The 12,714-nt window shown below is 34.5% G+C and overlaps 2 protein-coding genes across 4 annotated transcripts; one reads left to right on the top strand and one right to left on the bottom strand.

The window, feature by feature from the left end:
- The first annotated feature begins 3,002 nt into the window (after positions 1-3,002).
- On the top strand, positions 3,003-7,008 carry LOC120081469 (U4/U6 small nuclear ribonucleoprotein Prp31 homolog). 2 transcript variants are annotated; one of them, XM_039036355.1, is made up of 9 exons: positions 3,003-3,219; positions 3,325-3,399; positions 3,610-3,672; positions 3,787-3,924; positions 4,679-5,571; positions 5,676-5,746; positions 6,297-6,399; positions 6,525-6,600; positions 6,755-7,008. In XM_039036355.1, the coding sequence occupies exons 2-9, from the start codon at positions 3,397-3,399 to the stop codon at positions 6,860-6,862; spliced, it is 1,455 nt and encodes a 484-aa protein (XP_038892283.1). In that variant the 5' UTR covers positions 3,003-3,219; positions 3,325-3,396; the 3' UTR covers positions 6,863-7,008. The 2 variants fall into 2 exon arrangements, with proteins under 2 accessions (XP_038892283.1, XP_038892284.1); XM_039036356.1 differs by having other exon boundaries at positions 3,770-3,924.
- An 856-nt stretch (positions 7,009-7,864) lies between these two features.
- Positions 7,865-9,715, bottom strand: LOC120081470 (probable xyloglucan endotransglucosylase/hydrolase protein 33). Of its 2 annotated transcripts, XM_039036358.1 has the most exons (4): positions 9,058-9,708; positions 8,873-8,973; positions 8,582-8,790; positions 7,865-8,467 (listed from the first exon to the last, which is right to left on the bottom strand). In XM_039036358.1, the coding sequence occupies exons 1-4, from the start codon at positions 9,290-9,292 to the stop codon at positions 8,080-8,082; spliced, it is 933 nt and encodes a 310-aa protein (XP_038892286.1). In that variant the 5' UTR covers positions 9,293-9,708; the 3' UTR covers positions 7,865-8,079. The 2 variants fall into 2 exon arrangements, with proteins under 2 accessions (XP_038892286.1, XP_038892285.1); XM_039036357.1 differs by having other exon boundaries at positions 8,873-9,715.
- Between the last annotated feature and the right edge of the window lie 2,999 nt (positions 9,716-12,714).

Below are 12,714 nucleotides of genomic sequence, written 5' to 3'. Positions count from 1 at the left end.
ACAGACGCACTTGTCCACACTGTACACTAGGTGCTTCATCATTTTCGGGTCATTAGGATTTTTTTTTTTTTTTTTTTTACTTGTATATTTCATGTATTTATAATTTTCATATAATTGTATATTTCATGTATTTGTATTCTTTATATATTTATAATTTTCGTGTAATTGTATATTTCATGTATTTGTATTCTTTATATATTTATAATGAGTTTATGAAATTAATTTATTTAATAAACTTATTTTATGTAATTGTATTTTCTTATGTACTTTTTATGTATCTTTTATGTTGTCGATTCTATTATATAATATAATTTGAATTTTTTAAGTAATGGAGCCTAGTCCTTCTAATCCTGTACAATTGTACCAACAAAACACGCATCGTTCACAGACAGTATGGGATAGTTCTTCCACTATAGTGTTGAGCTGTCGGATGAGGGAGGCGACTGTACAAAGTACTATCCCATTTGATCATCGCATTATTCCATATGTTCAGGAGGCAAGTTTTCTTGGGGTTGCACAGATTGATTTCATCTAGCTTGATTGACACCTGATTACTGCTCTAATTGAGCGTTGGAGACCAGAGACCCACATATTTCACCTGCCCTGTGGGGAATGCACTATTACGCTGCAGGATGTTGCCGTACAATTTGGGTTAAGAGTGGACGAGCAACTATTGACAGGCTCACTACAGTATGACTGGAAGAACGTTTGTGAAGAGCTGTTAGGCATTCTACCAGAGGATCTGAAGGGATCAAGATTGAGTATCCCTTGGTTGGCGTCCCAGTTTCCCGAATTACCTCCCGATGCCGACAACATCAGCGTACGTAGGTACGCACGAGCATACATCCTGCAGCTTATTAGAGAATTTTTATTTGCCGACAAGTCAAATACTCTGGTGCATCTTATGTTCCTCCCATTATTGTTTGATTTCAAGCATGCTGGTATGTACTCGTGGAGTGGTGCATGTCTTGCATGGTTGTACAGAGAACTTTGTCGGGTTTCCAATACATAAGCATTGGAAATAGCGAGGCCACTGATACTATTACAAGTATGGGCTTATAATCGATTTTCAATTATAGCACCACAGGTCCAACTACAGGATCCAGATCATTGTTCGCTTAGTGTCAGGTATTATTTTATTTATACATTTATTTCATTACCATTTTATGTAAGAATATAAATTAATTGTATTTTTTATAATTTTAGATGGAGTGGTGTATTAGCTACCTCTGAACAGTTAGCAAATATGTTGCTCGTGTACAGAAAAACATTTGATATGCTGACGCCCAATCAGGTAGTAAATATGTATATAAATGAATATTTCAAAAAATTTATATGTATACTTATTATTATTATTATTATTTTTTGTCAGGTTATTTGGACGCCATATTCACATATTTGGTCATTCTTATATGATTATTGTCGTGATGGTGAAGACATCTAGTTGACTGTTAGCCCTTTTATATGCTTCCATATAGTAGAGTGGCATCATCAAGATCGTGTGCTGAGACAGTTCGGTATGCGACAAGCGATACCTTCGTTGTCCTATACACTCCCAAAACTACACCAGATCGATTTAAGAGGTAAGCACGACCAAGACTGGCTTTGAATCCATGCAGAGTATTTATCCTATTGGCATGGACGACGTGATCGTTGTGCACAGGGAGAATTAACAGATGGGCCAGCTGTATCAGACGACTACTTTCCCTGGTACAATTCGATCACGAGACGATTTATCTCACCAGACGGCGCTTACTATTACTGCATGGTAAGAGATTTCAAATAAGACATTTTTCATATATAATAATATGAATATTGTTTAATATTTTTTTTATTCTACTGAATAATTTGATCGGCGATGTTCAACAATATTCAGTGCAGAACAAACTACCAGAATTGGGTTCAATGTGTCAGCAGACATCGATCAACGTAGAAAGTATTATTCAATAAACAAGACGACTCAATGTTGCTGACATCGATCGAAGACGTATTCGTCGTAGACGACAGTGACAATGAGGTGAACCTAATTTAGAGGGACATGAAGACAACCCACCTGAGGAGTAAGGGCCAGGAGGTCGTTTTTAAATCCCACACTGTATCATTTTCAAATTGCAAATCTCAAAATAACTAATTGTAAACATTCTTTAATATCATGGTTTTTTTTTTGTTTTTTTGTTTTTTAATTATGAGTGCAAGATGTTTTCATTGTAGATTAAATATATAATTAAGTTTAACAATTAAAAAAAAATTATAGCAACAACGAAGGAATTTAGTTTTAACAATTAATTTTAAAAAAAAGAAAAAAAAAATTATAAGCGAATTGTGTACCGGGTACATGAGTTCGCTTGACCGGTCAACCAGTCAACTGACTGGATTAAATGGTACTCGTGTACCGGGTACACGAGTATGCCACATGGAAATCGTGTACCTATCATAAATCTGTCAATACTTCCCAAAACACTTATTTTTTAAAATACTTCCCCCAACCCTATTTTTGTCATTATTTATTAAAAAAAACATTATTTGAAAAAAATTCAATTTATGGTGGTTGTATTTTAATGTAAATGCTAAAATTTCGCATACATTACATGTTTTTTATTATTAAATTTTTATTAATTATGTAATATATTTAGAATTAGTTCAAACTGTTCAATAGAAAAGGGAGTAACGAACAAAAAAAAGTCAAAATTCAAAATAATTAAAAAAAAGAAACGGTGACCCAATCTAAAAAATTTGGGTTGAGCCTTCAAAAATGAATCGATAGGACTCATTATTAGCCAATTCGAATTTTCGAGTTGGTCCACAAAATTCCTCCAACCCGGCCATGTATACCCTTAACGGAAATTAACTCAAAAATCAATATCCAACAAAATGTAATCGATAGGCCGGGGCCTCATGGGCCCGTACTCAACAGTGAGTTGGGCTTCATTATTGATTCTGGGCTGGGCCTTGCAGGCTCTACAGTTCCAAGTCTCCAATCTATCGGTTATCTTGTCGTCTGTCGATTGGTGGCTGGATCGGCGAAGAAAGACGGGCGTTCAATTCGATTGTTCTCTCTTCCTCTGTGGTTCACTATTTCCATCGACCACGAGCCACCACCAGCTTTTCCCGCTCTTTCGTAACTTCATTGGCGTTCTTTCTTCTCGTTCATCCGTGAAATCTCATCTGCTGTGCTTCGGTTCCCTTTTTGTAAGAAATTGGAGAACATTTTGATCAGAGGTTAGGGATTTCCTTTTGTGTAAAAGCATTTGAGTGTGGTTTTATTCATTTAGGTTTATATATGTATGTTCTCTTAACCCTGCAAATTGAAAAATTGATATTCAGCTATTCTTCAACTTGGTGCTGAATTGATTACGACCAGGGAGGCTTTATAAATCTTCTAGCGAAGCTTAGAAAATGGTCAGTAACTTTTTTTCTTTTGCTTGCATTCATGTTACGTTTAGGTTTCAGCACTTTCTTTTGTATGCCGGTTAAGTTTAGTTGCTATGTTTTTGAATGTAAACTCTAACTGACTTGTTTATTTTATACTTTCATTAGGCTTTTCAACTTGGTACGGTGCAGAATCTATCTTGTTTATTAATTTTCAGTTTCTTTTCTTGGGTTTTGTAGGCTACTTTGGCTGATTCTTTTCTAGCAGATCTTGATGAACTCTCTGATGAAGATAATTTTGTGGTTAGTAAATGCTCTTTACTTATCCGTGGAAATGAAGTCATATTTATGTTGGTTGGTAGTAGTGTGAATCCATCTATCTTATATTTTGAGGCAATAGTTATTGGATTTTTACAGGCTAAAGAAGATGCTGATGCCGAAAATATGGAAGAGGATATTGATGGGGACCTTGCCGACCTAGAAAGCCTAAATTATGATGATCTGGATAGCGTATCAAAATTGCAGCAAACACAGAGATACAACGATATTATGCAGGTTAGTTCACATGAAAGTTTCCTTGTTGGCCTCGGTTTGGCTTGGACAGAAAGGGGTTAAAAGAGAGCCAATGAACACATTTGATCCTTGGTTTGTTGTCTATTATTCTAACCTTTTAGGGAGGGGGCGTTTGGGGTGTTGAGTTGGTTATTATAGTCCGTAGATATTATAGTTGGTGGGTTATAATAGTTAGGGTTTGGGGTGCGGACTATTTTAGTTTGGGTTATAATAGTTTGTATTTAAGGTGTAAACTATTTTTGTTTGGGTAGAAAATAGTAAACATTGTAGCAAAGAAGAAAATAGAAAATGAGTGACAAATAGTTAATACTGTAGGAAAAAAGGTTATGAAATAATATTTACTATACTTAATTATAGGTTATAAATAGTTGTATACATCACTATTATATTTGGTGCCCCAAACATGGAGTGGGCTATAATAACACCACTCCACCAACTTCTCGTTGGCGCCCCGACCCCAGTGAATGATAGGTTCTGGGTTACTGTATAATTATTGGATTTCTTGCAATTCATCTCCCCCTGAATAAATTTAAATTTGCGGTTTTTGAAAATATTTGGAAGTTATGATGCATTTTCTATTCTACTATTGGAAGTCATGATGTTTTTACAACTACAACTCCTCTCATTTAGATGTTTGATATTATTAGTGTTCATAAATGATGTTCACTATACTTCCCCCTTCCCCCATCTGTGCGGAAGTAATTTTGATGGGATTTGTTGGCATCTGAATTTACAGAAAGTGGAAGATGCATTGCGGACAGATTCCAATATCTCAAATCAGGGATTCGTTTTGGAAGATGATCCTGAGTACCAATTGATTGTAGAGTGTAACGCCTTGTCTGTGGATATTGAGAATGAAATTATTATTATTCACAATTTTATACGTGATAAATATCGACTGAAGTTTCCAGAGCTCGAATCACTTGTTCACCATCCAATCGATTATGCTCGAGTTGTTAAGAAGATTGGGAATGAAATGGATTTGACTCTTGTAGATTTAGAAGGGCTTTTACCCTCTGCTGTCATTATGGTTGTCTCTGTTACAGCATCTACCACAAGTGGAAAGCCACTTCCAGATGAAATTCTCCAGAAAACAATTGATGCATGTGATCGAGCTCTTGCTTTAGATTCGGCAAAGAAAATGGTCCTTAATTTTGTTGAAAGTAGAATGGGATTTATTGCACCAAATCTTTCAGCGATAGTTGGAAGTGCTGTTGCAGCAAAACTAATGGGAACTGCTGGTGGTCTTGCTGCTTTAGCTAAGATGCCTGCTTGCAATGTTCAGCTTCTTGGTGCAAAGAAAAAAAATCTTGCTGGGTTTTCCACAGCGACCTCACAATTTCGAGTAGGTTATATTGAGCAAACAGAGATATTCCAATCAACACCTCCTCCTTTGAAGATGCGTGCTTGTCGACTCATATCTGCAAAGTCAACACTCGCAGCACGGGTTGACTCCACCAGGGGGGATCCTACTGGGAAGACTGGTAGAGCCTTCAAAGATGAGATCCTTAAGAAAATTGAGAAGTGGCAAGAACCTCCACCTGCAAAACAACCAAAACCACTTCCGGTCCCTGATTCCGAACCCAAAAAGAAGAGAGGTGGCCGTCGATTAAGGAAGATGAAGGAAAGGTACTGTTATGCTACATTTTTCTTTCATCTCCTCTTCCTAATAGTAGAAGCCTTGATCTCATGCACTTTTCCCATTCATAGATTGATATTGTTTTCCTTGTCAGATATGCAACAACAGAGATGAGGAAGCTAGCTAACAGAATGCAGTTTGGGGTGCCTGAAGAGAGTTCTTTAGGTAAAGCATTCTTTCATTTCTGAATAGTCTGGATTGTTCAGATTGGTGTCTTGATTCTGCTACGTTTCATGTTACACTTTGGAATGAGATGCAATGTTCTGCCGTTGAACAAGCTTGAGTTGTCAAGTTGTCAGTCTTGAGTTTGTCCTTTTTCAGGAATGTTTCATATCCAAAGTATGTTCTGAATATCAGCCGTGTTTTGAAAATTGTTCTGAATGGAAAAAAAAAATGTTTGAAGCATTCTGCAGTAATATTCTGAATAAAGGTTTTTGTGGTGAGAGGTCCTAGCGAGGTTTCATGTTTCTCTTTGGGTTTCGATTTAGAAGACTTTTTGTAATTATTCCCTGGGCAATACCTTATTTAGTTGGAAACCCTTTCTCTATGGGGTTTTTGTAGGCGTGGTTTTTTGTATGCCCTTCTATTCTTTCAATTTTCTCCTCAATGAAAGCAGTTGGTTCTATCTTTAAAAAAAAAATCCTCTCTTAATTTTATTTCCTGAATAAGAGTACTCTTAATAAATATTTCACACTTTTCCCCTATGCAACAACAGGTGATGGATTGGGGGAAGGGTATGGAATGCTTGGTCAGGCTGGGAGTGGCAAGTTACGTGTATCTGCTGCTCAAAGCAAGCTTGCTGCAAAAGTTGTTAAGAAGTAAGTCAAGTCATTGAGCCGATCCTGATAATAATAATTATTACAAAGAAGGGGGAATGGGTATTTGTAGCCTATCATTTGCTTCGTTCTGTTTTCTTTTACTTATCTTCTTAAATTACATTCAGGTTCAAGGAAAAACGCTATGGAAGCAGTGGTGCTACATCCGGGCTGACCTCAAGTTTGGCATTTACTCCTGTACAAGTCAGTATTTTTTCTTTCCTCCTGGTCTCCTAATCTCCTCCTATGTTATCTAAATTCCTCGGAAGTAATTGTTCTTGTCACGACACTGCCTGGGTGCTTAATGTCAAGATTACAGAATTATTATCATCATCATCATCATTATTTTCTCTTTCAGGGAATTGAGCTGTCAAATCCTCAGGCCCATTTGAACCAGCTAGGCAGTGGAACCCAAAGCACCTACTTCTCCGAAACAGGAACATTTTCAAAGATTAGGAAAAACTGAGTCATTAGACCATCAGGCTTTATGTTTCGTGCTTGTGCTGTAAGCATACATGAATATGGCTATGATTATGCTTTGTAATTCAGTACTAAGATAGCCACAGGAATTTATGTTTCTATAATGCAAAGCTCTTCCTTTTCTGCTCCTTATTTTTTATTATGCTTTATCGTTTTTCGGCTTTAGTTGAGTTATTATTTAGAACATTGATTTTGCACAAAGCTTAGTTAACAAGATTACTACACTTTGATTAGCAGCGCACGCGCGTCAAGCATCCATGATTTGCCTCCATGCCTATCACGTGCGTCAAGCATCCATAATATGCCCCCATGCCCAGTCTCTTAATGTATTTCTCATTTCATCTAGGACAGGCTGCTTTGATTTCTCCGTAGCTGTCAGATCTGAGATCACATTGATTTGGGTGGTTTAAAAAGGAGGTGGGTTCTGTTGCATCTATGGAAGATGCTTCTGGCCTTGTGTAATTTAATATCTTTTAAATTTTATTTGACCAGGCGAATCTGGTAGTTGCCACATTGATTTAACTTCTTTATAGTTCATGTAGTGCTGTAACTTACAAAATACTCAATCTTACTGTATTATAAAAACTAATCTTCCATCTCCATGCAGTTTGTAAGCTCACGGGAGTAGCCCTTGAGAGCTTGGCGTTCCTGGAGAAGATTCTAGGAAGTCAAATTTAAAGCTTACCAGGACCTTGCTGGAAAATTCTTCCTTTTTTATGGCTCCGATGAAACTTTCGTGGAGGTTTGCTTCTCCCTTCAGTCATCGACCAGCATCTTTGTCTTTGATGTCAAAAACTCTAAACCGAAATGGCATTGCCATCACCACGAGAGATGTTTCTTGTCTTTGGCACATCTTTTTAGATAAAGTTATTTGCCTTGTCTTAGATCTGTCAAGTGGGATCCAGTTCGTGTATCTCTGACAGTGGTTTTTTTACTTGTCCCATAGACCAAATAAGCCAGCGCCTTTGTTTCCCCATACACGGAAAGGGAAAGGAAAAAAGATTTTTTTTTCAAACAAAAGAAAAATACAAAAAACAAGAGAGAAGCACAAAGACAAACATCTTCCTTCTCTTTCCATCCCGTGTCTTACTTTGGAGGTTCCCTAACGTCTGCTGTACCAGACTACGATACCCATTTTCTTCCTAACTTAGAATTCACGATGAAAGAATCTTAGCAATAAGTAAAAAATTAGGAAAAGTACATCTATTTGCACTCCGGTGGTAGAACTCTGTATCTAGATGTATCTTTACAATAGGAGTAGAACATGAGCTTCCTCCTTGCCCAATCCATTGCATCTATTTGCTGCTGTGATAGCTTGATAAATTCTGGACCCTCCACGGTATCTGGGCTTGAGACATTGGTTTTGGAACCTGAAGGAACAGTGGCCGTTGGTGTTGATATACTTCCATTAATCTCCATTTCTTCAAAAGAAGCTACATATGGTGCATGCTTGTAGTCAACTGGGTATTTTCCTCCATGAGTTGCCCATTCTGAACCATCCCATATCGTGACGAAAACTGACATGGGTTTTGATGGATAAAAAGCTTCAGAATTTCGTAGCTCTCTGACTGGAATGTTATCCACCAGAAACCTGCTTGCATTTCGAGGCACCTTTTAGAAAACTAGGGAAATCCAAAGACCTGTTTTTGAAAACAATGATCCTGCCTTTTGGTTTGATTTTACTGATTGAATTTCATGCACTTACACTGTGTGATAGTTGTTCCAAATGATGGTGTAATCATGGTATTTCACGCTGGGATCAAACCAGAGGTAGAATTTCTCTTCTCTTCCAGTCTTAACGCTTCCATTGGCATAGATATTTGTTTGAATGACCCAATCTTTTCTCTTGTCATGTCCTAGCAGCTCTATGTCAATCTCGTCATGAGAATGGGGATAAACATCTGCATTAGACAACTGAACGCGGCCCCTGTCTCGTTAGTTATTCACCTTTTGGTAAGCCAAACAGAGAATGGTAAGGGGGAACAAAAAAGCTTACATAAAAGGCCACTACAACCCCTGAAGTGAGACCCGCTGGAAGCTTAATTGAAGCACTGAAGAATCCATAATGATACTTGTTTCTCGAGACCAGACCAGCACCTCCAAAAACGAGCAGAGAAAAAGTTATGAATGAAAATAGAGTTGGACCAAAAATAAATGCCAAGATCAAAAGATAAAATTTACCAGAAACTTTGTCAAGAGTGAGATCGACAGAGGACCCATTATTCCTCAGCTGGATATTTGAGGCCCCAAAAATCTTAGCAAAGCATTGATCGATTGAGACATGAGGAACGAGATCCGTCAAACGTGGAACACTCGGAGGTGTGTAATATCTAGCACAAGAAGGGACTGCAAATAATATGCACAAAAAGATGAAGCTCAAAAGGGGCAATTCCATTATTCCTCTGGAAAATCCCATCCTTATCACAGAGTTTGATGAGCTTGGATGTCCACAATTCAACGTTATATATTAGAAGTTTTTAAGACAAAAGGTAACAGAAGGATCTTTCTTAGTTGTTCAATAGCTGGCTGATGGCTCCTCTCTTCCTTCCTAGTATCTCTTTTTGGATAAAAAAGTTTAGGTATATTGTATGGAAAGAGGATCGAAAGTGTCACGTTCAGCTGATTTTCAACAAATTTGGCACTGCTTGTGGGGCTGTCTGCAAGGTGGGGCGACTGAGGAAGACATTTACTAATCTATTTTAATTTGCTTTCTTGACAGAAGGAACGGTTCATGAATTGAGCAATATTTTGGTGCATTTTAATATGCATCCATTTCACTTTCATTGTACACATAAAATAGTAATCAAAATATTTTAAGAAAGATTCTAAAAGAATTTATCACATGACAAATTATGATCAGACAATTTGATGAGATGTACAAATATGAGTATAGTCTGAATGTACTTAAGTGTATTCATTCATTAGTTTACTACTAGCTTTAGTTATGGACACACTCTAATAGGTCACAATTAAGTAAACCGACCATTTTCCACAAATATAAAAGAGACATTTGGAATCTCTCTTACAAAAAGCCATGATGAAAAAAATCACCAATTCTTTTATCTTATTATTGTCAAATTGGAGGCGATCAGTAGGAAGAAAGTGGTTAGACTTTGGGTAGACATAATAACGTGCCTTGCCATTGATTTTGTAGCTGGGAAGGATCGTGAGTTGTGGGATTTGGAGGTTGAAAGAAAGTGCGATCGACCAATCATTTTATTAATCAAATTCAAAGGGTATAGTTAAATTTAACTTTATTAATTAAGGGAATCTCTGATTGTGTACGTTGGATTGATTTAACTTTTACCCATTCCTTTTCTTTCTGGGTTAAGACAAACACCTGAGATCTCTAGTTACTGTGTTACAGATTGTGTTGGATAAATTAAAAGTAAGAAAAAAACAGAGAGAAAAAGAAAAGATGTGACTTTTGGAGAAGAGACTGAAATTTGCCATTTCACTGTCTCTTCATTCGCCAGAAGAGTCATAGCTGGATCTGAGAGAGAATTTGATGTGATTTGAATACGACATTGACAAGTAATATTATAAGGATTTACAAATTGCAACAGTACGACGCTATAGTTTTGTATGATTCTCACATTCATTCCTCATTTTTGTACGCATATTATTGTTTAAATATTCTTTTTATTTCCCACTTTGATTTACTTTGGTCTCTCTTTTACTTTCATTTTCGCTCAAGTACTACCATAAAATGATTATTTTGATTTATTCATTTCTACTTTTCTTATATTTTCAAGGGACCAAAATGATTAAATTCAAAAGTACACTGACCAAAGTAATATTTGAACTATTCTCACAGGTTGTTTAAGGCTTTAAAGATGCTCAAGAATTAAGGGGCCATTTAAGGTTTTAAGGATACTAAAAAATTAAGGATACTTGGGAATAAAAAGTCTAGAAATAAGATGAATGAAAAACAATAATGGCCGTATTTGGTTATGATAATGTTATCAGAATTTTATGGTAATAAATCATCTTTGTATTTAATTTAAAAATTAATCATGGATACCTCGATGAAATTTTAATAGATTAATTGATGAACAATAACTTCGATTCAAAGTTTTTAAGCGAAATTTATTTAACAAACAAATTATAATATTAATTACAAGTATTTGTAAAGTGAGTTATTTATAATTAAATTTACTTGATTACATAATTTGATATATCAATTTGATGAATTTATATAATTATTATGTATTAATTAATAAAATAATCAAAATTAATTTGAAAAGATGAATATAACATTTTGTGATTAAAAATTAATGAATTATAACTAATCAATGATAAACTAATTATAATCATAAAAAATAATATCGTAAAGTTTTAATCATAGTGATAATTAATTAACTACATATATAATATATTAATGAATTACTAGTATTAATGCATCGATTCTTTACAATTTATCATAATTAATTAATTAATTAGTTTACGAATATGGAGAAGTTAAATTCAAATATTACAATTTAAAATTTAACATGATTTTCTAAATTATAAATTTAATATTCATATATTAATTAATTTTAATAATATATAAAATAAAAAAATAAATTCATATATTAAAAGAGGAAAGAAAGTGGACATAAAAAAAAAACCCACACTTTTGGATGGATATTAAGAATGCTTGAAAATAGCTTATTCTCATACCTAAAACTTCAGAATTTATACCAAATAAGGAGATGTGTATCCCTTACCCATTCCCATCTCAATTCCTTTAATTCAAACGCCCCCTCAAGGGGTGGTTTTGTTGGTAATGGTTTGAGTCTCTTGGTCATACTTATTTAGAGGTCTAAGTTTTGAATTTTTGAATGAATCTAATATAAAAAATTCTCGATATCTTTCAAATATTAGGAGAAGTTTAGACTCTCAGTGAATTGTACTTTATATAAAATAATATTTAAACTTACATAAATAGCTTAAAAATTATACACTATAGCACAATGGAATGAGTCCTTAAGATGGCTGGTATGTGAGTTTATTATGGTTAATTAAGTGTAATAACATATGAACTTGTTACGACTTAGAATTAATGTGTAGCAAGCATTCTTAGGTAAGCAAACTAGGTAGGGCTTCTTTAACTTTAAACTACATAAATGTATGAACCAAACTCTTCTTGAAATTTGTGCATGTTTTATTTTATTTAATAGTTTAAAGTATAGTAGAAAGGAAGAAAGAGTTGATAGTGACAACATAACCTATAATTGTTCATCTTAGATAAATCTTTGTGTGCTTTTTTTGGACCACCCAAAATGGGGAGAATCTATTAAGGGGCTAATTGGGCATGCCCCTTCAAACAATTACGTTCTATACGTTCATATATTGTTTTTCATTAAATATTTTTAAAAAATATCTAATAATATTGAATATATAAGGATATGTTTGGTAGAGAATCCATATTTTGTTTTATATTTTCATATTCATTAAAATTTATCAAATATGTGTTTGCCAGGTAACTTGAATTCTGTTTTTTAAAATTGTTTTTGGGTTTTGTGATCCAAACAATGCAAATTCTAAAAATAACATTTATATGTTTCTATTGTATCCATTTTAAATTTCAAAATAAAGAATTATATTAAACAAAAATAAAAATATTTAGAAATATAATATGTTAGGCTATAAACTCAATGCATGTTTTTTTAAAAAATATAATATGTATTATGTAATGTATTATAAATAATATAATACGGCAAAATATAATTATATAATTTTTTTAAAAATAAATTAGTAATAGTTTATTGTCAACTAAATATTAGTGAATGATAACTAATTTTATGATTTATAAATAGAAGTTTCTACATAGAATACCTAAAAATAAGGGTTATA

The sequence above is a fragment of the Benincasa hispida genome, chromosome 7 (genome assembly GCF_009727055.1).
Source record: "Benincasa hispida cultivar B227 chromosome 7, ASM972705v1, whole genome shotgun sequence".
In the NCBI taxonomy this organism is placed as follows: Eukaryota; Viridiplantae; Streptophyta; class Magnoliopsida; order Cucurbitales; family Cucurbitaceae; genus Benincasa; species Benincasa hispida.
This window is presented reverse-complemented; position numbering and strand designations above follow the sequence as displayed.